The sequence below is a fragment of the Lathamus discolor genome, chromosome 1 (genome assembly GCF_037157495.1).
Source record: "Lathamus discolor isolate bLatDis1 chromosome 1, bLatDis1.hap1, whole genome shotgun sequence".
NCBI classification, from domain to species: Eukaryota; Metazoa; Chordata; class Aves; order Psittaciformes; family Psittacidae; genus Lathamus; species Lathamus discolor.
Window position 1 is genome coordinate 79,933,068 of NC_088884.1, and position 26,518 is coordinate 79,959,585.

General features: G+C 41.9%; 1 protein-coding gene across 3 annotated transcripts in view; it reads left to right on the forward strand.

Annotated features, from left to right (window-relative positions):
* ADIPOR2 (adiponectin receptor 2) overlaps positions 1-22,833 on the forward strand; it is a 45,672-nt gene extending 22,839 nt beyond the window's left edge. Inside the window, exons 1-8 of one of the 3 annotated variants that reach the window (XM_065682639.1) lie at positions 298-441; positions 489-530; positions 13,017-13,136; positions 14,874-15,045; positions 15,687-15,873; positions 16,971-17,158; positions 18,367-18,560; positions 20,066-22,833. In XM_065682639.1, coding sequence (XP_065538711.1) covers positions 388-441; positions 489-530; positions 13,017-13,136; positions 14,874-15,045; positions 15,687-15,873; positions 16,971-17,158; positions 18,367-18,560; positions 20,066-20,197 — 1,089 coding nt within the window. In that variant the 5' untranslated portion in view covers positions 298-387 and the 3' untranslated portion in view covers positions 20,198-22,833. Of the gene's footprint in view, positions 1-294; positions 531-13,016; positions 13,137-14,873; positions 15,046-15,686; positions 15,874-16,970; positions 17,159-18,366; positions 18,561-20,065 lie in introns of those variants that run through there. The other 2 variants (XM_065682631.1, XM_065682641.1) reach the window with 2 other exon arrangements.
* Positions 22,834-26,518: the final 3,685 nt, after the last annotated feature.

The following is a 26,518-nucleotide window of genomic DNA, read 5'->3' on the forward strand; positions in this document are numbered from 1 at the left end:
ATCAAAACATCACTGCGCTTTTGTGATTTTACTGTTTAGTGGAGCTCACTTTCTGTTATCTTTCTAAGTTGTGTTTAACTTGTGTTAGCTTATGAAAGTATTAGTGATCACAAAATAGAAATCTACTGTCCAGCAGTTTAGAAGTCTGTATCACTGATCCTGTACGAGTTTGTGCACATACAAAAGCAGTTATCCTAGGTCTTTGGGAGCTTTTAAAAGCTTGCTTTTCTTTCAGCCAATTCTTACACTTTCTTTTAAACTTCAGTTCAGTTATACAGACTGTTTGTCTTTCAGAGCCAGCACATAAACAGCCAAACTGAACCAAGAGGAAAGAGAATATTTGAGAAGGCTCCCAGCATCTCATGAATGAACTAACGGAACTCGATAATGCTGGTTCTCCAGAGCCAGGTCTACGGCTCAGAAAAGGACACATGTCTGGCACTGCAACAGCAGAAGCAGCCTTTGAAGAGGACAGGTCCGAGCAGAGGCTGCTTTTAGAGGAGCCGCCACTGCCTTCTGACCAGGAAAATGTAAGTTATATGATTGTTTGTTAGGCTTGCTAGGAAACATGAGTTTTGATATAAGTGCTTCAGTGCTTGAAATAAGTTCCAGAAATGTCAACTGTGAGCCTACAAACTCTTTATGCCTGCTAAATAATTGTATTAAAACCAGGAAGATGCCAAAAAATATTCAGTTGGATGTGTATGAACTTGGGTGAAAAGACTGGGTGTAAATGTGAATTTATGCTTTATATTAACCAGCTTTATATTTTTTTTTATTCCTTCCTCAAAGAAAAGGGACTCACACTGGTTTGTTCTCTGCTGAGACGCTGCTCATATTAAGACATATTTGTTCTGTAACCTTCAATTAATAATAAGTGAAAGGAGAATATAATCTGAACTTTGGCGATCATTTTGGAGATTAGGACAGAAACATCTGTTAGCAAGCATTCTTGTTGGAAGAATGGCCATTCTGGATTAGACCAGACATCCAAAGTATATGATATCTTATCTCGGACAGTAGCCAGTAACATGAGTACAAGGATGGGAAGTATGTTGTGTTACTTCCCAAGGACACTCTCCCAGCCTGTAATAATTGGTGGCTCACAGGTATTCTGAGCTGGTGGCAGTGCATTTGGATTTTTGGTGCATGAGCCTTTGTAAATTTTAGCAGCCACAACAACGCCTGCGGAAAGGCGTTCCACAGTTTAATTAGGTGTTATATGAGGGTAATGGCAGAATTGGACAAAAGTGCCTTCCGGTTAGAGAGTTTCAGAACTGTGATTAATGTGTCTCCCAGGATATATACAGATGGTTATCAGCACAGTAAAGTGGAAGAGGCATTCATCCTAAACTCACTATTAAAATTTATTATGACTTAACAATTTTACTATATCAGCTCAGTTACAGAAACTGTATGATTGTAGCCAGCAGCAAAAACAGGCTGATGCTGCTTAACGTAGCCTTCTATGCAAAAGAAGGTTGTTGCTTTAACTGCATTTGCCATAGATTCTGGGCTTTTGCATGGACTGTCCCCATGGTTCGGCTGACACAACCTTTATTAGACTGTCTTAACTTGATGAGTTTGAGCCCTATGGGATTCACTTTCAAGTGTAGTTTTAATGGAATCAGAACAGGTATTTATGGCTAATAAGCCAAGCCATTGCACTCTGTACATTGCTATAACTTCTATAGGACATTTTCAATATCATGATAACAGGAAATACCCAGTATTCCTATTTGCACTGTGTGAAAGGTTGTAAAGTATGTGTATCAGGTGCAAAGTCTTAGCAAACAGCAGAATTTGCTAAGGTTGGAAAGAAGAAAAGTTGAGTTGTGCTGGCAGATACTTTGAACATATATGTTTATCTGACAATGTGTTTGGAATCATCTTTTTTGAAGGCTACTTTCATTCTTGTCTCTGACTTTCCTGATTGAATAATGTGAATTACCTGCTGCCTGCAAGTGGAATAGCCCAAAGTAAAAGCCTGTAATGACTGATCTGTAAATCTCCCTGTGCATTTGCTTAGCTAGATAGAAATCGTGTGGATGACTCAATGTGTTTTATTTTAATTGGAAGTAAAATGGTTAAAGTACTCTCATTCTATCTTTTTTGGGCATTCTTGGGATTTGTTAGCCTATTGGGGTGTCTTTCTTTGCCTTCATCCTTTCAACAAAAGTCTGTTTCTTTCGTTTTGGCTCACTGCAAATATTTAGCTTCCCTGTACTTGTCTTCTCTCTTTCCCAGTTTACTGTATGTTGCCACAGAAATTGTTTTTTTGCTATTTGGGCCTTGCTGTTCTGTTTTATACTGTATCACTTTCTCTGCCTTATATGGCCTTCTGCTTTTTTTACTTTCAGTCTAAACTCCTGTTCCTTTCCTCTGTGGTTTCTTATTTTTAACACTGTCATATCTTTAATTTTTTTTTTTTTCTTCTTAAGAGTTCATTCCAAAACACTGCTGTCAAAAGTACCAAGATTAGCTTGCCAAATGGCCATTATTAGGTGAAATACTGCAGCGTTCTAAATAATCTGGAAGAAACACTACGCTATGTATCATCCTTTGTTTTGTATAAGCCTCAGTGCAGCTGTTACTCCAGTGCCAGCTAGAATTCACTTTTTTCTCTACTGTACATTCTGGCCAAGTGCAACTGCCTGAGTAGACGTAACTTATTATTAAAAAGCATGGTTTTCCTTTGGTTTTGAAGAGGCTCTTGTTTAGATCACAGTAATACAAAGTTATTGTTCTTCTGTGGATGGCAATAGTACTTGGGCCTACAAGGACTTGAGTGGTGCCCATTGCGTTAGTATTCCAGTGGCTAAATGTAACTGCTTTGAAGCGGACGGTAGCAGTTGGGGGATTTCCATGTTGGGGAAGGAAAGCGGATGAGAGCTATATAGTGTCTTGGTGGTAGAACAACCACGGTCATTTAATATGCTTTCAAATGCTTCTACTTAGGACAAACTAAACATACTAACTTTCTTGAATATCATAATACAGATGTATTATAATAGTTATTATACTTCCCCAAAATTTACTGGGCCTAAGACTTGAGGTATTAGTGTGAAAATGTGTGTATTTTTATCCTGTGATAATACAACATTGTTTACTTTTCCTTCTGCTTCCCTGTTTATATCATTGCAGCTCCTTTATATAAGATCTGCTCCAAACTCTCCTGTATAAGATTCCTTTCACTCTGCCTACTTGTATGTGCACTTTCTCCTTCACTCATAGGAGGAAGCAGTCTGAGCAATTAAGGGGTACTAGCTGCTTTTGATGACTTATTTTAGTAGTCTTTTCAAAGGAGTTGTGTGAAAGCATGTCATTGTATTCAGAATAATTTTCCATCTCCCAACAGCTTGCACTGTATATTGTCCATTTCTAATTTTGATGGGCCAAAATATTGGTCCTCTCTAGAAATAAAACATCTTAATGGAAAAAAAAAAGAGGTGGTATTAAGAAATCAAAATTAGTCCTAAAAGCATGGCTTTGTTTTGATTTTGTTTTTCTGAGGGTTTAGTCTCCGGCACCAGTAACCTATTTGGGTGGTTGCATAGCTGTGATCTAAAAATTACATGAAAGATCCTACTATCTGTAAATTGTATTATTTGCTAAATACATGTGGCAAAGGTTTATTAGCTGTATTGAACATGGTTATCCATAATAATAATAAAATAGCTGCATCTTTCTGCCAGTGCTGTTGATCTGTCAGTTGTATAATGATGCTTATGCGAAGATACAGATCATTTAAAATCAATACCCTTTTACACCTGAACCTTAGTCTGTATTTTGACCCATAACTGTGTTCTCTCCTGGAGTGTATGTTTATAGATTATCCCCTCTTCCAAGTATCTGTTCCAAAGCATAGATACACATCTTGCAGTTAGTGTAGGAGCAAAAGAGTTGTGTACTTCTGTGCCTTTGAGAAATAGTGGCCATTTATCTGAATGTTTAGGATTTGGTGGTGAGAAAAGAATCAGGCAAGTTGCATAATTCATCTTGTTCTTCAGCAATTTAAACTTGTTTTTCTTGCCCTAGTTTACATGTGCTGTGTATATGCTGATAAGGCATTTTTTTTCAGCAGGTGCTTCCCTCCTGTAGCATGCTGGGTTGCATTGGTTTGCTTTGGGACAGCATCCTTTCTCCTGACCTGGAGTTTGTGTTTTAACCGCCTTTAATTCCAGCAGTGATGGTTCCTAAAGAAATCTGTTACTGTGGCTTTGTTAAGCTTACACAATCAAACGCTTGTTACTTCTTATAACCTCGTGAATGGGCTCTTTATGCAGCCCTAAAAACTTGTCCTGGACTTTTTCCTTTTATATTTTAACCTGTCAGTGACAGGAGGTAAACCAAAGAACCATTTTATTTGCCTTTATTCCAATCATCAGGCTTTCGTGTTCCTGAATGATGAGTTCTTTCATGCAGTTGAGCTGCCTTGTGTAGTTGTCCTGTGTAGCACCAAAATGCACCATGAAGTGGAGACCTGTTGCTATAAAGAGTTTGATAATCTACAGGAAGTGTTTGGGAGGAGGTGTGCCTAGCTCTCAAGCCATCTGAATAGGCAGAAGAAAATTGGGCAAATACTAGTCTGGATTGCTTCTCAGGAAGCATGGGTTTTGACTTCAAGTTGAATTTACTTGACCTCTGACAAATTTCATGATATACCTGCATGTAGCTACAAGAGCATAAATACTGAAGTCACTTGAAAGAGGGAGGTGGAAGGATGTAACATTTTCAGGTACAAAATAAAAGTTCTAGAGTAATCAAAGGTGACCAAATAACTCTAGGCTTTTAGCTTGGCTCTTACAACTTACTGAGAGCCTTTTCTGTCGCAGAAATGTGTATGTATTATCTATGGAAAGAGGGTTTGGTATTGACAGAAAGGGTGCATGTAGAGTCTTAGCTATTCAAGAGGGGAAAGTGTTGGTACTCTGCTGAGTTAGCTGCCTGCCAGCTGGTTTTGTAACCGTTGCTTGCTGTGCTGCTTGTTGAAAACTAGGAGGGGGAGGGAGTGGTTTTGTTTATAATTCACTGGCACAACAGTTTAGCTGGACAAGGGTTAGATTCCACAGTTTTTGCCTTTGTTCTTCTGGAGATCATATCTGTCTGATATGGGCAGCAGTAGGGGACGTGACGCCTTTCACAGTGGTATAAGATAAAATAGTGCTGTACTTGTGGGTTAACTTGCATCTTTCTCCAGCTGTTTTATTTTAGATCGTTTGACTCTGTTCCTCTGTTAACTTCAGCAGCACGCTTTCAGCCTCTTTCCGTTTAATTTTTTAACGGAGCTTAATTTTTTTTTAATACAAGCCCAGTGTGCTTGTTTTCTTTTACTGCAGTCAGGATCCAACAATGACAGAGGAGCAGAAAATGGCACATGAGAATCTTCTGTAGTAGAAGCCATTTCTGCAGGCTTTCCCCTAAAGTGTACTGAGGAGACCTGAGCATTTGAGGTCTTTGGTCTTGTCAAGTACTGGGTATTGACAGAAAATCGGTAGTCGCTACTGCTTAGAGATTCAACAAACCCTTTTCATCTGAAGCTATTTAACGAGGCAGCTAGTTCTAATAAGGATGTATTAGCAGGGTTGCTGAAGCCAAAAAATGACTTTGTCCCAGGACTATTTGCTAAACGAGTGTTAAATGTTAGTGCTTGTTTTTAATGAGTGCCAGCAAGCAATCACCCATGACCAGTTGTATAAAGCTGTTTCCAAGTGCTATATTAAATGGAGTGTAGCTTTTATAAGAAGGTGACCTACAAAGGAAGAATACTAAACTACAGGAACCCTCAAGTACTTAAGATTTTGGCCAATAGGCTGAAAGAGTCTTTGGTACAGTGCTAATGAAAGACTCTTTTAGGTCCCGTGACAGCAAAACCAGCTTTGCACACCCTGCTTAGAGGGTGAATGTAGTTAGCCTTTGGAAACTGGTGTGTGTGTCTGTGTTTACAAGTCTGTCAGATTAAGAGAGAATGTAAACCCTAAATGACAAAGCTGGTATTTTAGAATAACTTTGCGTGTGCAGAAGTTAGGGGGTGTCACGGGAAGTTTTAGGGTCCTGTGCTTTTCCAGTTAATTACTTACAATCCAAAGAACATAGCTGATGAAATACCGAAAAACACGCAATGGGATTTTAGGAGGAATGGCGTGGCAAGGCACTGCCTATCACTGCTTTCCTGTTACGAAAGACCAGTTGATAAAAGGTCAGTTGACAGAATGGGCACAGAGGAGTGGCTGAAAAAAAGCAATATGGTTGGCTGGAAAGGATGTTACAGGACTGCGCTAAGAAAAAAAAAAAGCATTTTAGAATACACTCTTGAACATAATCTTGTCCATTATGCTGGGTACTTCTGAGTTACTGAATGCTCCCTCAAGAAACATTAAATGACTTGAATGTTGTGTCAAACACTATTAATCATTCATCTGATGAGGTGAAGGTAAACAACAGCAAAATCTCCAAAGTTTAGACTTTGTGACGTAAGTTTAATATGGGGGTTAGCAGTGGTATTGTAAATGCAGCGACATGTGTTTTATAACTTGTATTTTAAGAGAATCGTATATAAGTAGTAAGTCGTATAATATGCCATGACTCAGTGTTAATCAAGACATTTCCTTTTTCTGAACTATCCTGCCTGTGTTACAGTGATGTGTTCTTACCAAGGCAGAGTTCTATCAGGACACAGATCAAGAAGAGAGTGGGCGAACATCTATCAGCAGATGAAGGAAGCAGCAGGAGCATTAGAACAGATTCAGACTGCATCGCGCTTTGGAAATCCCTGTGATGGTAGCTTAGGGACACCTGTGACCTCTTGATGGTGAATTGGCATCACAAACAGTTGAGCTTTGAGACATGGAACTTTAAGTCAGAATTTAATACTACATAGGTATGTGCATCGTTAGTTTAGCCCTCAAGTAACAGAGTGATGACTCTGTCCAAAAAGGAACCCTAACGCAGACAAGTTCTGCTCTTTCTGGGGTTGAGCAGACTTGCATTGCAGCTACTAGTGTTACTGGTTAACATGCACTTCTGGTTCTGCATCAAATACCAGTTTCACTGCAACCAGTGAAGCTTGTCAAATTTCTGGAAGTGTCATCCTGAAAGCTGCTGGAAGTTTTGAGAATGCAGCAGCCTATTGAAGCAATCACTAGTTTAACTTTTTGTAGTGCATGCCTAGCTCCATTCCTGGGCTCCTTTCTCGTGAACACTACAAAAAGGAGGACTGGAGGTCATTTGGCATCCGACTGATGTGTCGAAAAGAAACTTGATCTTGCACATGATCCGCAGACAGTATTTTGTAGTGAGTATCAGTAAAATGAGAGCTGATGCTCCATTTTTCCTGTTGCACTAGCCTGAGCTCATTAAATCCCTTATCTCAACCAACTTTATTATGGATTGGGAAGGTTGCCTAGCAAAAATGTGAGCAATTTGTGTCAGATTAGTATTGGAACAGCTAATCAACCCAAGGATCAGAGGGGTGCCAGAAGCAGCGTAAAGCAAGAGGGCGTGAGGAAGTAAAGGAACACTTTTGACAGAGAAAGCTCCTTGGGTGTCTTCATTCAAATCTGGTTTATATTTCAGTTTGCGCACTAATGAACACTGATGACATTTTATAGCAAAATTGCAGTCTCAAGTGTTGAACAAAAGCTTGCATGTCACATGTGCAAGTAGTAGGCATGTGCCTACTCTCAAACTTTCTATTAATCTTTAAACTGACATCAAGAAACTACAGACCTTAAGAAGTAGCCTTGGGTGGGATGGTTTAGTGTGAGGTGTCCCTGCCTGTGTCAGGGGGGTTGGAACTAGATGATCTTGAGGTCCTTTCCAACCCTAACTATTCTATGATTCTATGATTCTAAGTTACACTTCTACCACCAGAAGTCCAGAGAACACAACTTTTTAGAAACCCTTTTACCACTTTTGAGGATCTTTCTTCCACCGTTATGACTTGACTTCTCACAGGCATTAATAAATGGTGTCTGTCAACAGGTTTGAAAGTGATAGTATAAAAACTGTTAATCTATGTGAGAAGGATAAGCTGTAGACAGGAGAAGTAGAAGAAGATAAGAAGACAAGATAAGAAACAAGATAACAGAACAAGGGAAGACAAGGGAAGTACTACATTTACTAGAGCAGGTTTTACTGCAGCTTTCTCTGACGGTTTTTGGCGATGTGATCTGACTCTTCTTTGCACCACATTGAGGCAACAAATTCTTTTACTAAATGTAAACTTTTTTTTTTAACTTCTGTGACATTAAAAGGTGAGATTTTAATTTTAAAATAAACTTAACGATGTGCACTGTGCAATTGAGCTCTTGTGTTTCTTGCTCTTGTTTACTCTGGTGCTCCAAGTCTTGATTTTAGAATTAAAGCTTTTCTATCCCTACCAAAACACACTCTGAAATTCTTGTCTAGAAGATGATCTGTCCCTGGAAGCATGTTGCCTGGAACTCTGTACAAAGTGGCATAATGAAGTCTGATTTCTACGTCTTTACTTTCTTGTCTATTACTATTATCACAAAATAATCTGGAAAGTTCCCAAAATAAAGTGAATATGGATAAAGCAGTAAAACTGTTTTCTTCCGGCCATTGTAATTTGTCCTTCAGGTTTAGTTTATTTTGTGGTATCATTTTTCTACTTGGGATGCATTTATGCCTCTGTATAATGTCCATCTCACTAAGTATCTATACTGTGTTGGTAGCTTTAAAGCTTTGTGAATTTGCACAGGATAGGATTAAAATTGGAAGGACTGTTTTGCATTTCCATAAAATTAAGTGTCCAGAACCTCTGGAGTGTAAGTATACAGGAGGCCTGATTTCTGATTTGTATGAAAGACTGATTCTATGCATTGTGGCATACGTGCAGCAGAAGAATGACAATTTATGATTTCCACAAGTTTGCTTGTTGCAAGTGAATGGGGGCTTTTATTGAAAGATAATCCAGAAATGCTGCAGAATTCACAGAATTATTTAGTCAGAATTTGAAACTGCTTTTAAAAGAGGTTGAGTAAATTAGATGATGTAAAAGAACATCTGAAACATTAGCAGAGTGAAAATCCTTTTGGCCAATGATCTAGAAAGTACAAAGGCAAAATTATTTTGGAAGCTCTGGATTCAGGATATATCATACCTCATTAAAAGTGGGAGTATCAGAGTTCTGTTCTGGGCTCTTACTTCTTGTATGGTTTTAGGCGAGTGAGATTATTTACCCAATGTGTTCTCCATTTTAATTTGTGTTTCTGTGGGCAGAACTTCAAAATAGTTGAAAACAGGCCTAAAGCATATGCTTGCTTATGTTCTAGAATTACTCTTGAATGTCTGATAAGATCAGCCAAAGAAGAGTGAAAGGAGACTCCTAAGATATAAAGGAACTTGTCACAGTGGAAATTTTACAACAGTGTGCCTTCTGAACAGGAAAGTGGTATTTTCCCCTTTAGTCATTCTTTGAAGAATTGAAGGTCAGTAGACTCCTTCAGATTTCCACATGAAAACCAGCATTGGTGCTGCGTTTTGCTCCAGCTATAGATTTCCAGCTTCCAAGAAGCACAGTTTAGTGTTCTTCCTAAAGGGATGTTTCGGGAAGGAGTCGAGAGAGGACGGACGTTCCAGAACCTCATTTTGCCTCCTTAGCAAGAAAAGGACTAAGAAGCTGAGCTTCAGGTTTTTTCCTTGAATGCTAATTTTGCAGCTTAATGGCAGGAAGGAGATAGTAAAATAAATGCCATTTTCTGGCAGTAATCTGGACTGTGTGTATGATACAAATTCTTTTTATCGCTAAAAGAAGCTTGGTAATGATTTGTTTGTAGGCACATTGCCAAAATGCAAAGATTTTTGGGCTAGTTCATAAATAGCTGTGCTCTTCGAGCTTTGCAGTCTGTTCAAATTTAAAACCTTCCCATCATTCTTGAAATTGGGAGTATGTGGAGAGGGGGAAATGAACGTTTTCTGGCTTTGAGTCACTGGGCAGACTGCAGTGAATACTGGCTTTGATTCTGTGACTTTTTTTCCTTCAGTCCACCCAGTTTCATAAATTGAGGATTACTAACTTGTTCACCACATTCCAGCTGGTCATTGTGTGGTGCTGAGAGAAGGAATTCTAGGATAGCTAGAAGATATAGCAGTGCTTTTTGTTTCAAGTACATTGGAACTTAAACACTGGCCTTGCTGTGTTCCTGGAACTTGAGGATTTCTTTGGTTTGCAAGATTGCAGACTATCATGAGCATCTTATCCAGATGCCTACGGCAGGAGGCTTGGGCTATGTGATCTTTCAAGGTCCCTTCCAACCCAAGCCATTATATATTTGTGACCTTTATTTAATTATTTATAATTATTTATAATTTATTATTGAAAATGGAGAATCTTAACCAGGCAGATCCATTAGTGGAAAAAGTAAAATTGACAATGTGGAAAAATAACGGCAGTGAGTGTTTTTTGAGTCAGAGTGAAACCAAATTTGTTATTAATATACTTTCTGGTCCAGCAGGACATTTGTCTATTTTAGAAGGATATTAAACCTATTTACATCTCAGTGTTGTCTGATGCTTTTTTTGATAGAATTGATGGGATAATCTAGGCAGTAAGAGTGCATTTAATACTTATATTGCTGTAAGATCTGGCTAGTGCTGATCAATATTTATATCAGTTGTCTGACATGAAATCATTTCCCAGACTTGCTCAGGGTGGGTGTTGGTTGTAATGATAAATGGAGGAAAGTAGACACTATGAGGCACAGATTATGTACAAAGATTCATTTAGTCAATCAAGTTGTCCTAGGGTGGACAAATGTGAGGTCGTGACATGTGAAGGATGTTTACCGTGTACTAAATGGCAAAGATCTGCATTCTGGATAAGCAAAATCGGATGTGGTGGGGGGTCCTCTTCAAAAGATGATGCTTTCAGTGGTTACTGCACAACTCAGGTACAAAAGCAAGTATTAGCATGTTGTTTTTTCTCTCGCAAAACCCCAGACTATTGAAGAACCTAGATAGCTTACTGTAGGCTGGAAGAAGTTTCATTTTATTTATCAGAAAATTAAAGCTTTAAGCAGCTTGTTGAGTTAACTTGCTGATGGAAACAGGTAATAAGGCCTTACTCTAAAGAGAGAGCTGTAATGTTGGACAAATGCACAGCCAGATCTGATCTGACTCAGAGTTCAGGGTACTTACCTGAACATTACTGATAGTATTTAGTAGATGAAGTATGTGAGGTTATATACTGAATTATCTGGCACCTGTGTTGGAGCAATCCCGGGCACAGCTACAGGCTGGGCAGAGAAGAGATTCAGAGCAGCCCTGCGGAGAAGGACTTGGGGGTGCCACTTGATGAGAAAATGAACATGAGCCAGCTGCAGTGTGCGCTCGCAGCCCAGAAAGCCAACCGTATCCTGGGCTGCATCAAAAGGAGCGTGACCAGCAGGTCAAAGGAGGTGATCCTGCCCCTCTACTCTGCTCTTGTGAGACCTCACCTGGAGTATTGTGTGCAGTTCTGGTGTCCTCAACATAAAAAGGACATGGAACTGCTGGAACAAGTCCAGAGGAGGGCCACGAGGATGATCAGGGGGCTGGAGCACCTCCTGTTTATACCTCATAGCAGCCTTCCAGTATCTGAAGGGGGCCTATAAGAATGCTGGGGATGGACTCTTCATTAGGGACTGTAGTGACAGGACAAGGGGTAATGGGTTAAAACTTAAACAGGGGAAGTTTAGATTGGATATAAGGAGGAAGTTCTTTAAGGGTGGTGAGGCCCTGGAATGGGTTGCCCAAGGAAGCTGTGAATGCTCCATCCCTGGCAGTGTTCAAGGCCCGGTTGGACAGAGCGTTGGGTGAGATGATTTAGTGTGAGGTGTCCCTGCCCATGGCAGGGGGGTTGGAACTAGATGATCTTTTCCAACCCTAATTATTCTGTGATTCTCTGTCACTTCAGATGGCATTACTGTTAAATAATCTTGATTTTTAAAGTTGTAAACCTTGATACGGGACTTGGAGGGTGAAAAATTGTGACATAATATGGAGGAGCACAGTCTCTTACAGCTTGCAGGGCTTTCTTGGCTTGGTCACAAGGTGCTGTGTGTAGCAGCTTTCTGCCTGAATCCCAGAGAGTACAAAAGCCTCATTCTCTCTTTTCTAGCTTTCTCAAACTTGTTTACCTTGGAAGCTGAAGGAGTCTCTGGTGGGCCATAAGCATTGTAGTAAGCAAACATTTGTGTCTTGTCACACACACCAACCCTACTACCCCCCGATTTTTGATATTAATCTGTAGATAATGTGGTAACTCAGCATGGGGTAGAAAACTACCAAACCTCATTCCTATAAAGTTATTACTAATGTGTACCAGCTGAATATCCACGTTCAGTGGGGTTCTTTGTTTTGGTTTTCTTAATTCTTTTGGTACACCTTGGGGATATGGATATTTCTCTTTATTTGCATTTTGTTTAAAACTGTGATGTCTGTAACTGCTTTTCTTTTGATAACTTGCCTTTGCGTAACTGGCCAAAGTTTCATACTAGTTTCTGAAATAACTTAAGTAAATGTCTGAAGTGTCAGTTAAACACAATAGAGACCTTCAGATTTGAACTGGAAACTGAAATGAAGCATTTATAACTAAGTAAATAGATTCCTTTGCTTGGCCTTTATTATCCTAAAATGCCATGTTATAGAGGCATTAAGGCAGACATAGTGACATTGAAACAGAAAATAGGAAGTAGCTCTTCCCTAGAGGTAGGTAGGCTGCAAGCCTCAGACTCCGTATCTGTTCTTTAATGAAGCATAACTTACAGAAGAGCACTGCTTTCTTCCAAACATGGTGAAAGCATGTGTGAAATGGATTAGACATGTGAGTTGTTCTCAGATACCTAAGAATGTAATAATTTTTTTGCTGGTTCTCTTGAATTCCTTCCTCAGTGCTGAACAGGGGAAAAAAGATTATTTGCCAAGACCTCAAATCATAGTTTTCTATGGAGGATGTCACCTTCCTCTGTTCATTTTTCTAAAAGCTATTTTCTCTATTCTCTCTTTCCCCCCAGTGTTCTGAAGATCACAAACACAATGATGAGTCACCTCAAGAAGATGAAGGGTTTATGGGTATGTCACCTCTTCTACAAGCCCACCATGCTATGGAGAGAATGGAAGAATTTGTGTGTAAGGTAAGGGCATGAGAAAAATTGCTGAAGTAATTTCCTTTTTTAGGAAGCTCCAGTGGGCAACAGACTACACCTGCAACAACTGTGCTACTAATGAGGGAGAGTGCATACACACCACCCCTGATTGGGCATCTCTTGCTATAAGTAGTAACACTATAGCTTCTTGGGATCTCAGTCTGTCATAAATGAATAAACTGTAAGGCAGTAGGGATTACAAATGAGACTCTAAAGCTGATCGTGCAGCTGAGGAGCTTCTTGAAACACCTGTGAGTGCAAAGCAGAATAAAACCCTTCTGGTTCAAGGCACTTTCATTCACAAGGTCATTTCTTTTCTTCCAGGTTTCTTCAAACTTGCAAGTATTTTGCTTTTCCAACAATATTTGCATCCATTGCAGAATAAGCTCTGTCCCTTACAAGCTGTATTAAAACTATATCTAAGCAAGTCCATTATGGATTTTGTAATTGCTGATCTTGGCTCAATTTTTGCTACTGTTTAGATTCATAGGGCTGTGTCTGGCCCTTCTTGCTTGGTGAAAGGAGTGCTGCCCCTTTATAATACTGCTGGTTTTATGAACTATCTTTGATGTGTTTACAGCATCTTTTCCCTTTCTACATGTTGTGTAGGGTGGATTGTGTAAAATCAATTCCCTCCTGCTGTTCCTACCTCAATTAAAATTTTTGGTTCCTGAAGTAAACCAGTTATTTTCTTGTTTAATATATTGAACAGCCTAGTCTTTAACTAGGTTGGTTATTCTGATTTGGTTTTGTTTTGCTTCCATGAAGGAGTGTAGAGAATTGATTTAAAAACTCTGGGCTCTGGTTGTTGAAACGGAAATAAGAATGTAGCTTTTTAAACTTAGTGTTTCAGGACTCATCAGGCTCGCTCCTGTGTTACTAACCAGCCGACAAATCCAAGGAACACTGCAGAAACAACCCCGGTACATAAAGCAATTCCCTGATACCCCTCTGCTTGGCAGTGCTGCTTCTGAGACCAAACTGAAGACTGCGTTTATCTCATGTTACTGAAGCAGCTTTAAGAACACCCGTGCGCACTTTTTTCATTTGGAACCAGCTGCAAGATTAACGTGTGCGCATATGCTCTCTCTCCCTTTAAAGAAGAAATCTGATGGAAATGAGAGTCATGGATCTGTTGCCTTAACTGATCTGTCGCTGTTTGTTTTGGAAGTGTGGGAGTTGTTTTTTTTTTTTTTTTTCCAACCTGGATAAGGGATTGGATACGTCTCACTGGACTCTTGCCACTTCATGCTTTCTGGCCCATATTAGTGCTGATGGGCAGCCTTTTTGCTAGACTGCACCAAATGCTAACAGATATACAGTCAGATTAGCTTGTGGTTGGAAGAACAGGCTCTTATTTATTTCTTGGAGGGAACTAGGCGTAAACTTCGTATTAAATGGAAAAGATGATCTATGAAAATAACAGAATATGGAAATGAATTAAATGTTTTCCCTTCATTAGCAGTAAAAAAAGCCCAATAGCTTTCCTGTTCAATGAAATGCCAAAGTATCAACTTCATAATGATACTGTTTAAACAGGGAGCTGTGACTTAAGCATTATATTTATTTCAGGTATAAAGCCTTTTCCCCAGAAATGTCCCATCCACTCTTTTCTGTTTGATGGACTCATAGACTAACACTTCTGCTAATACAGGTTTTCTGGCTTTTGCCATGCATCAGTAGAACTCAGTTCCCTGCATTTAACTAAAATCCTCTAACTTCTAGGTATGGGAGGGCCGATGGAGAGTCATTCCCCATGATGTTCTGCCTGACTGGCTAAAGGACAACGACTACCTGTTGCATGGACACAGACCGCCCATGCCTTCCTTCCGGGCTTGTTTCAAGAGTATCTTCAGAATACATACAGAGACTGGTAACATCTGGACACATCTTCTAGGTATTTTCAGATTGTTCTAATGCTAATTGGCTTCATAGCGCTCTTCCTTTGAAAGCAAGATAGAAAGGGTATTGGGGTGGTCAGCATTATCATTCCACTAGTAACCTGATAAATTAGTAGGTTGATATCCCTCCCAATTTTATCCCACCAGGGTTGGATGGGACTTCCTTAATTATGCATTCAGTACAAAAAAAATTCCTTGTAGTTGATAAAATCCTAGTAGATACTCTATTCTCCCAAGTGGGTGTTAACTGAGATGACATTTCTTGCCACAGGAACACACTTAAGTTGCAGTTTGTGTGAGTGGTTTTCAACTTGCAAGGAGCCTTGAAGGAAAAGGGTTTCTTTGAACCATGCTCTCCTCATTTTAAGTTTTGCAGCAGGTTATTTCATTGTTCTACAGTATCCAGCTAGATGTCAGACACAAGTGAAAATACAGAGTCCATGCAAGTCTGTATTGCATCAGTTAGAGCCAGAAATGTGGTTGGAATGCATAGGGCTGTACTCTGTTCTGCATGTGTGCCGCTGGTTGTCATCCAGCTCCTCTGTGTAGTGCTTCTGTACACTAAAGCCATGCTTTTAGAAAGAAAAAGCTTTCCATATGCATGAACTTGATGCCTTTCTGCCTCACTGTTTTTCAGGATGTGTGTTCTTCCTTTGTTTGGGAATCTTTTACATGTTCCGGCCAAACATGTCCTTTGTAGCACCTGTGCAGGAGAAGGTGGTTGTTGGATTGTTCTTTTTGGGAGCCATACTCTGCCTCTCCTTCTCATGGCTCTTCCACACAGTTTATTGCCACTCAGAAGGTGTTTCCCGGCTCTTCTCCAAGTAAGTGCCTAGAGGACAGGGTAGGCCAAATAAGAAACAGGTGGGAAAACAGGGTTGGGATTTATGCCTAGAGCCCCAGTGTAGGAGTTGTTCATTGCATGACTGCATGTACTTTGGAACGGAGTTGAGGAGAGATTCAGTGCAGCTTCTTCTAATTATTGTTTGTTTCAGCATGAGTTTTTGTGCTGTCATTTTAGTCTCAAAAGTCCTTCATTTTCTGCTGTTTGGCAGGCGTGTGCACACATCTTGCTGCTGTAAGTAATATAGCTAGAGCTTAATTACAGGACTTTGAATTTTAATACAACTTCACTTCTTGTCATTTCACCTAGTCTGAGTAACTTTGAATCTTAAACTTAAGTAAGACAGCTCCACAATGTGTATCGAGATGTCTTGGTCTTTTGGTTTCATTACATCTTGGTTTTTTGGCTGACTGCTAAATAGCTCATATTTCTTAAGTTACTCAACCTAGGATTGTATAGTCTGCAAGACTACCTCTAAAGTAGCCCAGCAATTAAAATCCCCTGCTGAAAAATTAACTTCATCTTTTGTAGGAGTATTTTGTCAGATTGTGGTAAAAAGCAATAGCTGTTGGTGCTCCTTTTCTTCACTGGTATATAGAAAAGCAGCGTGGTTGAAAAATGGTGACATTTTCCCCCAGTGGTCACTTAAGCTGATGCTTGACTCGCTCATGCTTGTCAGGTACTGAAATGTTTGTGTTGGCTGTGCTCTCACAATATACTGTGTGCACTTTTTTGTATTTAGAGGACTCTTCTGCTGCTTTTTTCCTCATTTGAAGCTTAAATCTGAGTTTTCTTCAAAAAACTTTTGGTCTAAAGGCTGCTGTAGGTATTGATGATGACCAAAAGTGGCCTTATTAGCTGTCTGCCAAAGTAATCCGTTACTGTAGGAGGGCATTGGTGGAAGAGTTGCTGTCAGGAAATAAGTTGCAATAGTGAGAATAACTTCATTTTGCAGTGAGAAGTAAGACTAAGTGAGAAGTTTAGTAAAGTGAGAAGGTTTACTAAAGAAGAGAGTGTTGGTATGAAGACTTCCAAAGATTCACATTTCTTACAAAACTGATTGATGTTTCTTTCTAGGCTGGATTATTCTGGCATTGCACTTCTGATAATGGGCAGCTTTGTACCATGGCTGTATTACTCCTTCTATTGCAACCCTCAGCCTTGCTTCATCTACTTGATTGTGATTTGTGTCCTGGGCATCGCAGCCATAATTGTCTCACAATGGGACATGTTCGCAACCCCTGAATACCGGGGTGTAAGGGCAGGTAAGACCTAAAGTTAACCGTTTTGCTTCTTGACTGCCTTTCTTCCTTCCTACTTCCTCCTTGGAAAAAAATGTCTTGTGAAGACTGAAGAGCTTAATTTTAGAGATATTCTTGGATTGGGAGCTTGATGGGTTTTCTTTCAGCATTTATTATAGCCATCTGGATGCACAGATAAGGGCTGGTGCAAGTCCTGGAAGTGCATTCCTGAAATGGACAGTAACACATGCAGTAGAACAGGTAGTGCAAAGTATTTCTAGATACATCTAGCAACTTTGCTCTCTCCAAAAATGGCTGACTGCTTGGTGTGTGTATGTGTACTTCTACTGTTTGTCTTGGTTTTGAAATACTAGGCAAATTGTTTTTTGAAATACAGGCAAATCACTGAATGATTGAATTAATCTGAATGATTTGCCTAGTTAAAATGGGTATTTAAGAGAAAGGACCTACATATGATCAAAAGAACAAAATCAGATTTGGTTCCACATTCTGAGGCAGGAAGAAAGAGAAAGCTTTAGGGGGCAGCTATAGAATGTGCATGCAGCTGTGTTGAATAGTATTATTTGTTACTTAACCTGCACATGATGCCCACAGTAAATCTAGATTTCCTGGACAAGCTGTGGGTATACTTCAGAGAGTGCAGCACTCCAAACTTAAAATCTGTGGACGGGACATGATTATTTCCGCACCCCCCACTACCCCCCTCCTTTCACTAGAATTCTGTATGTGCTACTAAAATCTAGATGAATAAACCACGTTCTCATATTTGGCAGATCACATGAGCTGCAGATGCTACTTTTCTGTTTCCTAGGACTACTTGTACAGTATATGATAAATAATCTCTTTGTTGTCTCTCCTTGTCTTGCTCTTGAGAGATGATGATAGACATAGTTCATGTAGTCTCAGTGCCCTCTACAGTCCAAGATGTGTAACTGGCTCAGTGTACCTCAAGCTGATAGATGCAATCAGTAAATGAAATACTGCAGTAAATGCTGGAACATACTACTAAGTAGGTTCTGAAGGAATTCTGTGCATTCTTTAAATTCCTTTCCAATAAAGTGCTTCTGGGGACCTCCAGCTTCAAGAGTTGTCACTTTGCTGCTGCTTTGGCAAATACTGAGTTTTCCTTCCATAGCTTTTGTGTTTGCATTGTCTCCCTTTACCGCCACTGTGTTCAAACCTGACTCTCCCACATTTTCTTTACCTCCCAGGAGTATTTCTAGGTCTGGGTCTTAGTGGGGTTATTCCCACCCTGCACTTTGTCATCTCTGAGGGGCTCCTGAAAGCAGCCACAATGGGGCAGATAGGCTGGCTGGCACTCATGGCATGCCTGTACATCACTGGTGCTGCACTATATGCTGCCCGCATCCCGGAGAGATTCTTCCCTGGCAAGTGTGACATCTGGGTGAGTCTACAGAATGACTGGATAAGGAGACCAACATGAAAGCTAGTTCCCCTTGAGGCTGGAGGATGTTGTGTCAGTGTTTTCTTATTGCAAGTATCAAACTGCTGCACCAGAAGCATTTGTCTTAACAGGCCATACTGTGGGCTCTCTAAGTCTGATTTACCTCGTCCCTCTCTTGCTGACTTATCACAAACTGGCTGGTCTGAGGTAACTGCTGGTGTGCAAATTCACCCCTGCACATGTACTAGATAGCTTTAATAGATGGGTAAGCAACTTTGTGCACCTTTTTGTGTGTGAGGATTCTGCAAGTACACATCTTACCTAACTTCTGTTTAGAATAGTGCCTGGTTATTTCTCTGATGTTCAGTGTTTTGTCTGGGATCTTCACCATATCTGGCTCCCCATCCTGTGCAGCCGGTGAAATTGCTGGATAGAGATATTAGACTTTGGAGGGATCTCTGGCCCAGGAGAAGGGAAAGTGGTGTGAGCAAGTGGGTGTGTGGAAGAAACTTGATATGAGGGAAAGGATCATGAAGACTCTGGAGGGGAAATACGTGGGAAAGATGTAAAGAAAGAAATCAGATGGAGCAGGAGTAGAGATGAGAGGGAGGTGGACCCTTGAAAGGCAACTGTACTTCCACTAGGACAGTTTAAGGCTCCTAAAGAAGATTAGAAGTGAGAATGAGGCCTGGGTTGTTTGAGTAGCTTTGGCACAGCACCAGTTTGCTAGGTTTGTTTAAATAGCCAGATCAAGCCTTGTTATGATAATGAGCTAGGCTCCAAAAGCACTATTTTCCAAGCTTTCAGTGCAGCCTGCAAATACACATTTATAGATTGATTTATTTATTTTCCCCGCAAGAGTATTATCCGTATTGGTACAGCTTCCCTCAAACAAGAACATGCTTTGTCATGTAGTTCCCTCATGGTTTTTATTCTGCTGTACTATAATCAATAGCATCCTGGGCATTCATTCAGAACATCTGGTTGTTTCTAGGTTTTAATATAATACCTCTTTTTTTCCTGTTCCATTTCTCTGCAGCAGAGAAATAAAATAACATTCAAAATCCATGTGGTAAAACTTATGGCTGTGACCAGAGCAGAGTTTTACCTGTTAGCTGTATGAGAGAACCTTTTTTATCAATAAACCATATTGTGGAGGAGCTAATTTTAAGTGTCTTGCTTCAGCCTTTTGCACAAAGCTCAGAAATTATCCTTGTCTTTTCACAAAGATGCACTATAGCATTTATGTAGCATATTTGTTGAGTGATGAGCTACTTAAGATGCCTGTGAAGGGGTGTGCGTGTGTGTGGAGAATTTGATTATTTTGCTGATGGTAGGAGTGGGATGGGCTTTTAATACACAACTTGGAGAACTTTGCAGCTTGTGGATCAAGGTACTGCTACGTGTTACTGTGTACTTCAGCCGAATGTGTGGCTTTTTTGGAGACAGGGTAGCAGGAGAGCCCAAAGTACCCCAGCTGAACAGAAGTGTTTTCTTTTCCACAGTTCCACTCCCATCAGCTGTTTCACGTCTTTGTAGTGGCTGGTGCTTTCGTGCACTTCCATGGGGTTTCCAATCTCCAGGAGTTCCGATTCACAGTCGGAGGAGGCTGCACAGAGGAAGATGGGATGCAGTAAAGCCAGCCTTCAGCCCAAGACCGTAACCAAAACAGTACCGCGAGCGCGGTTGAAGCATACAGGCTAGCAAAATGAATACCTAAGAAGAATCCAAGTTTCAGCTGATGGGGCATGGAGCTTCATGGGGATTCTGACTAACCAAGATAAATTCTATACCTCAAGCAATGGAATAAATCAATTTGAAGACCAGGAAATTCTGAAACCCTAATTTATTCTTGGGATCTACAGATTGAGCTACAGAGGACCCTTTCCAAATCGGCTTCTGTCAATGCCATATTTATTTGTAGAACTGGGGAGGGATAGCTTACCAGTTTCCTTTTTCTCCCCCTCCCCCCCCCCCTTTCCCCCCCCCCATTTTTTTTTTTTTTTTTTTAAGAAAAAAATCAAGGTTAAATTTATATCCTATTGGAGGGTTTGGGAGTTGATTTTAGATGCTCTTTGGGGAGAAAAACAAATTGTAAATAAGATTTCTAACTTTCTGTTTAAATAAAATTTATATAAATGTTTTAAACAATGGGTGGGGGGAAAAGGGTTTTTGTAAAGAATGCAACATGCAAGTACCACACACTGTTTCAATTTTGCACAAAACAAATGATTGCAGGAGGACCAGGTAAAATTCCCAGGAGTGAAGCATGCCCTGGGCCAGATGGGGTCCTGGCCAGCATGTGGAGTAGGTTCAGTATATGTACACAAGGGTTGTGAAAGTCACAGTGTTAGCAAGTTTATTTACTCACGTAACTCGAGATACATCTGTGCCCTGCCTGAGTGTGTGGGACAGCTGCCTTCCAAGCTTGTGTGGCCTGTATAGTTTTGGATAGTGGATCTTAAAGTTGGTCGTTTTGGTTCTCATCATATGAATTGGAGCATGATGGGATAACTGCACGTGAAATAGCAAACAGTCCGACTCCATCAGTGCCTGCCTATACCCAAGGGCCCCCATTGAGTGGATGGTTGCCATTTGAGGGTGTGCTTTGCTTTGTCTGAACAAATGATGGTAATACACTTGTCAAAAGGTAGTTGAGCATGTGAGGGGAAGCAGAGGTGGGGTTAAGATGGACTGGAAAGAGGAAGCTGTGTGCTCCAGGACTTGGAGTTAACAGTAACTGCAGACCTCAAGCACATTACCTTCTCATGTATCAGGTTCCATATGCCAAGGGAGTTTGCAGGTTTTTCTTTTTAAGGGGAAAAATCCACCTTCAGCCTAATGCAGTTCCATATATTTTTTTTTTTTCCCTTCCTTAGGTCTGCTTCCCATCTGTGCTTAAGCAATGGGACTGCTGGTATTTCTTAACCTAAAACTTAAGAGTTCAGTTGGATTGCTGTGGAGCTGACACACCTCCTGTATAAGGGGAGGCATAGACCCTTCTCTTGTGTAATTGATGTAGCTTGATCTTTGGAGCCCAGTCAGAAGCCAAGCTGAAGGAGAATCTTTGGAGTCGTAAGATGAAACTTGAACATTTTGTTTGTTATGGCACAGGTATTGCTTGGAGTGTTTAGTTGGAAATTCAGAGCAATTACCTCTCACAGATGAGTTAAACAGCTCATAAAATGCTGTATTTCACAAAGAAGGAAGGTAAAGGGTGTTTTGGGTTTTTTGTTGTGTGTTCGGTAGGGTTTTTTGGTTTTGTGGTTTTTGTTTTGTTTTTTATCTTTTCAAGACTCCTGCAAGTTTTAATTTTCATCCTTTAAGAGGAAAATGTGGATTGCAAAGATCTTCCTATGCCTTGGATATCACAGAGAGTGTTTTGGGGAGTTTCTTTGCCTAATGGAGTCGCATAGAAGTAGAATGCCTTCTTAAAGTTGACTGGTATTAAGGCTTCACCCCTTGAATACGAGCCTCTGAGAGCAAGGTCAGCTGCAGAAAGAGGTGCTGCAGCAGAGTCTGCGGGCTTAGAAGGGCATGTTCTCAGTAGGATCACTACACTGGATGCCCGTAGGGCCAGAAGTTTATCACAGGTCTGTGTGGTACTAAAATGAAGTAAAGAGCAGTATTAACTTGGATGTAAGGGCTAATAGCAGTGGCATTCCATACAAAGATGTAGAGTTGCCTGAAGGGAAGTATATTGGTATCTGAGAAAAGCATGGTACATATCAGAATCAGAATTGTCTGTAAGGCGCTTTAGGATACCTCTGTAACAGTACCAGCAGAAGTGGCAGTCTCCATCGTGGATCGTCCCACGTTCACTCCTTGAAGGGTGATTGTAACCTGGTCCTACACAGCACAGAACTATTACAAAAACACAGTACTCCACCTGCTATTCTTAACCCAGTCAGTCTCTCCATTCAAGAAGTTTGTGTGTTCCAATAAAAACAACCTAGCTGTGCACTTTTCTGTAGCTTTTGCTGAGAACTCTTCCCAGGTTGGCACCTGAATGCCTTACTCTCAGCAGTCAGAGGCTTGCTTGCTCTGTGTGCAGGTTATTGCCATAGAATAGTTAGGACCTACGGCTTCTTTCCTTCCCCATTAAATAGTGGCCTTGTTCAGTATATTTCTTTTTAAAAATTGCTTACTGTTGGAAGCAATGAAGCACATTCTGGGGTTTTGATGGTGGGGGACTCTGGTGATGGTTCCATGTAAGATGGGATCTTATTACTTGCTGTATTCTTAACTTCTGCTAATAAAAGAACCAAATGGATTATTGTCTGCTTTGAGTCTTTTCTGTGCTGTGTGTGAAGCTTGAAAGAGTCGCTCCCGCTTCCTTCCTTCCCCGTGCTTACAGGTAGTGCTTTGTAGGTGGAGGACTTTTGCCAGTGCAGAAACCAAACTGGTGCTTAAATGCTTGTTTATGTGTGACTGAACTGATGCTTGCTGTGGGCCTCCTCCAGCAAAAGCCAGTGGGGTGAGAGACAAACTTCAGTACTGCTATGTGGCATCCTTTTGATGTCTGTAATTCACATCAAGTATGCACCTGGTGTTGCTGGAAGATTTCAGTATTATCTAGTGCATTTAAATATCACAGCAAAGGTGTCAGTGGGCTATGCTGCCTCTTACACTACTAATCCCCAGGGGAAATTTGTTTTTCTGAAGTTTAGACTTTGATGCCTAACAGGGTTGCCAGCTGTAGTATGGGGCTGCTGGTGGTGTTCGGTGTGTCTGCTGCCACTGCTTCATGAAGCTGCCCATCATGAGAATTCCGCTGACATACAGTTATTCTGAACTTGCAGAGAATGAAAGGCCTGGAATAACATATCTTGTCCTATCTCGGCTTAGTTTTGACCTCTGTCATATTTAAAAGCAACTTGAGAACAAAGTGGGATTGAGAACAAAGTGTTACTGTTAAATCTTGCCTTTTGTTTTGGGAAGCTTAGCTCAACCCGTGCGGTGGAGTTGAGGGGTGGTCGTGGGGCTGGCCAGCCTTTGTCAGGTTTTTCTCCATCCCCCAAGCCTCCATCTGAACCTACTATTTCAGAGGGTGTCTGTTTCTGCATGTTTAGACACAGTAATGTTCAGTGGCTCAGTTTCCCAGTTCCTGGTCTTGCAGATTGTGGAGCAGACTGCATGTGTGCTGTCCCCTTCCTCACTTCCCAGGCTGCCTCCTAGTGCTGCAGGCTGCGTGCCAGGGGGTAATAGGCAGGCAGGGGAAAGGAGCAAACAGGCCAAGGAGTCAAACGGGGTGGAGCACGGTGGAAGGGGCAGAAACTGTGATTTATGGACAGTGTTGGAAAGCCAAAGGTGAAGCATTGGTGAGAGCTTGCATGGAAAAAGCAGGCAGGAGGGGCCAAGGGTGTGAAGAGCAATAGCTGGGGAAGGAAGAGGGTGCTTGCTGAGACCTAGGTTGTTGTGGGTAAATTTTTTGGTGGGTTGAGACTAAGAAGAGATAGTCAGGAGGCCTGGACTTAAATTCCTCGTGTAGAGGAAGTGCCTCACAGCCTCTACCCCTGTAAGGGACTGATCTCCTCCTCCTGGTATGCAGGCTTAAGGCTGGCAGGGGTGAGGAGGAGGAGTGGGCTTTGACAGGGCAGTGACTGGGGCTGGTGCTGACCAGAACAGCCCTGTGCCTGGAGTGGGGCCTTCTGCTCCTGGGTTGCTGTTCCTTGACTTCCAGCAAGCACATGTGGACTGCCTGGGCAGGATATGCCTAATCCTCCTCTTGTGCTAGCTCACACTGAGTCTGGGCATCTACAGCTGGGCTGTTAATTAGCTGCTTAACTCAAGATATGTGTTTTGCAGTGCCTCATAAGGGATCCAGCTCCAGTAAATGACCTGTGACAGCTCGAGGTGCTAGGATGGAACCTTTTATTTAATGCAAAGCAAGTTCAAGGAGCGTGGAGAACGTCATTGTCAGATTACATGTGAATTACGTTAAAAGAAGCTGCCATGTTTGACTATGAATTGGGTTTATTCTGTTTTCAGAAAGCAAACTGATGCTCAAAAGTTGCCTGGGAGGCTACACTTGCACGGCCTGCCTGTGCATGTAGCTGTGGCTGTGCTTTGCCCTCTCCCAGGAATCACTTGTTTCATTCATTGCAAAGGGTGAACTTACCCTGAGTATGGACTGAAGCACTGCAATCAAGTTAATGTCTAAGCTCGTTGCCTAATTGTTTTAGGAGCTGAAAATAAATTAAGGGTATGATTAGGATGCAGGAGCTGAGTTTGGTTTAGTTGAAGCTATTGGAAGCTTTCCTGCAAATCTGGGTTCTTTTTTTCCTTTTTATTTATTTATTTTTCCCCTATGTGGCATCAAGCACTTTATCTGAACCAGGCTCTCCTGCTGGTCCCAGAGATGCTGTATTTGCGTGGAATGCCCACGTTGATATTCCCTGGGCTATCTTCCAGAAGTACTGAGCACTGATGTGCTTTAAATGGAGTTCCATAAAAAGACCAGTTCCTTGGAGAGGATGTGTATTATTTCATAGCTCTGTATGTTCTTTATGAAGAAGGAATACCAGCCTCAGGCTCGTGGCAACATGGAACACGTCATACCTGATCGTCTTCAGCTATGTTAAACAATGAGCAACGCAGGGAAAGCACAGGAGGAATCCTCTGCCCATCACCACCTAGGCAGTGATGCAGTTCAGCTGTTGAGAAGAGGACCAGCTGTAACGGGTCCCTTGTTCACAACCCTGCTCACCATCAGGAAGGTAGGCTCTTTGGGGAGGGATGGCAGGATGTGAGCCTAACACTCCCATGTGTGTGCAAGGAGATGACTTGCCAGCCCGGTCGTATTTCAAGCATTCGCAGGAGCTTCTCCTTTGCCCTTCTCTCCTCTAGTATAGTTCATGTTTGAGCAGCAGAGCTATCGCTGTTTCTGAGCGGTGAGATGTTTGCACTGGAGATTCGCAGTGATTTTGCTTATTAGCAGCTTCATGTCTATAGTGGTACAGCTGGGCACAGAGGCTCTTCACAGTTGGCAGAGAAAACAAACCAGTCTAGCTGTAAATGAGATGGGGAAATCATAGGCCTGGCTGGGCTCCCAGACCAACGGCGCGCTTCCCTATTGGAGGCAAATGACACCCAAACCAGCTCCAGCAGCTAGCTTTTGTTCTCCTCTCCAACCATGCCAAACCTGTGCATATGGTGTGAGGTTTGTGCTGGCTGGAGCTGAGCTCCCCTGGACTGAGGAAGTTGTTCAGTGCAGCCAATGCCAGGCTGCAAGGCCGGAGCAGGGGCAGGTTGGGGTGGCTCCCCAGTGCTGGCAGCAGTGGGATGGGATGGGATGGGATAGGATGGGAAGCCATCCCTCCTGGGAGGGAGCAGCTGCTGCCACTACCTCCTGCCTGCTCCTGGTTCAGCCCTGGCTCTGGCGCAGCTCCCCAGTTGTATTGCCTGCAGCAGCAGCCAGGCTGGGTGTGCTGCCTTTGCCAGGGAGCTTCCTGCCAGTATGGAAAGCAGTACTGCGTCCCTCAGAGCCGGGCGGGAGCAGGGTGACAGCAGGCTCCAGCTCCTGCTGTGCCAGGCAGCTGGCTGCACAGTGCTGAAGAAAGCCACTGCTTTGGCTAGCGTGTGACTTCCAGCATCGCTCTGCTCCCTCTCATTGTTGCAAGGGCTTCCCCAGCAGCAACCTGCCCCCTTCCCTGCCCTCTGTGAGAGGCCAGCCCCTAGTGTGACAGTGGCCTCCAGAAAGGCTGGCAGTCTCCCACCACCCCTGCAGCCTTTCCTCAGGGAAGTCCAAGGAAGGGCCCATGCACATCCTCATAACACTGGCTGGAGGAGCGGCAGTGGCTGCCTGACACAGGAGGAGCCAAATGGAGACGTAAAGACAGGGCTCAGTGCCCAGCTCTCTCCTGCTGCCAGCAGCAGGGTGCCAGGGCTTACAGCATTTGAGCCAGCAGCAAGCAAAGCAGGAAGAGCTGATGAAATTCCCTGCGCAGCCCACGAGG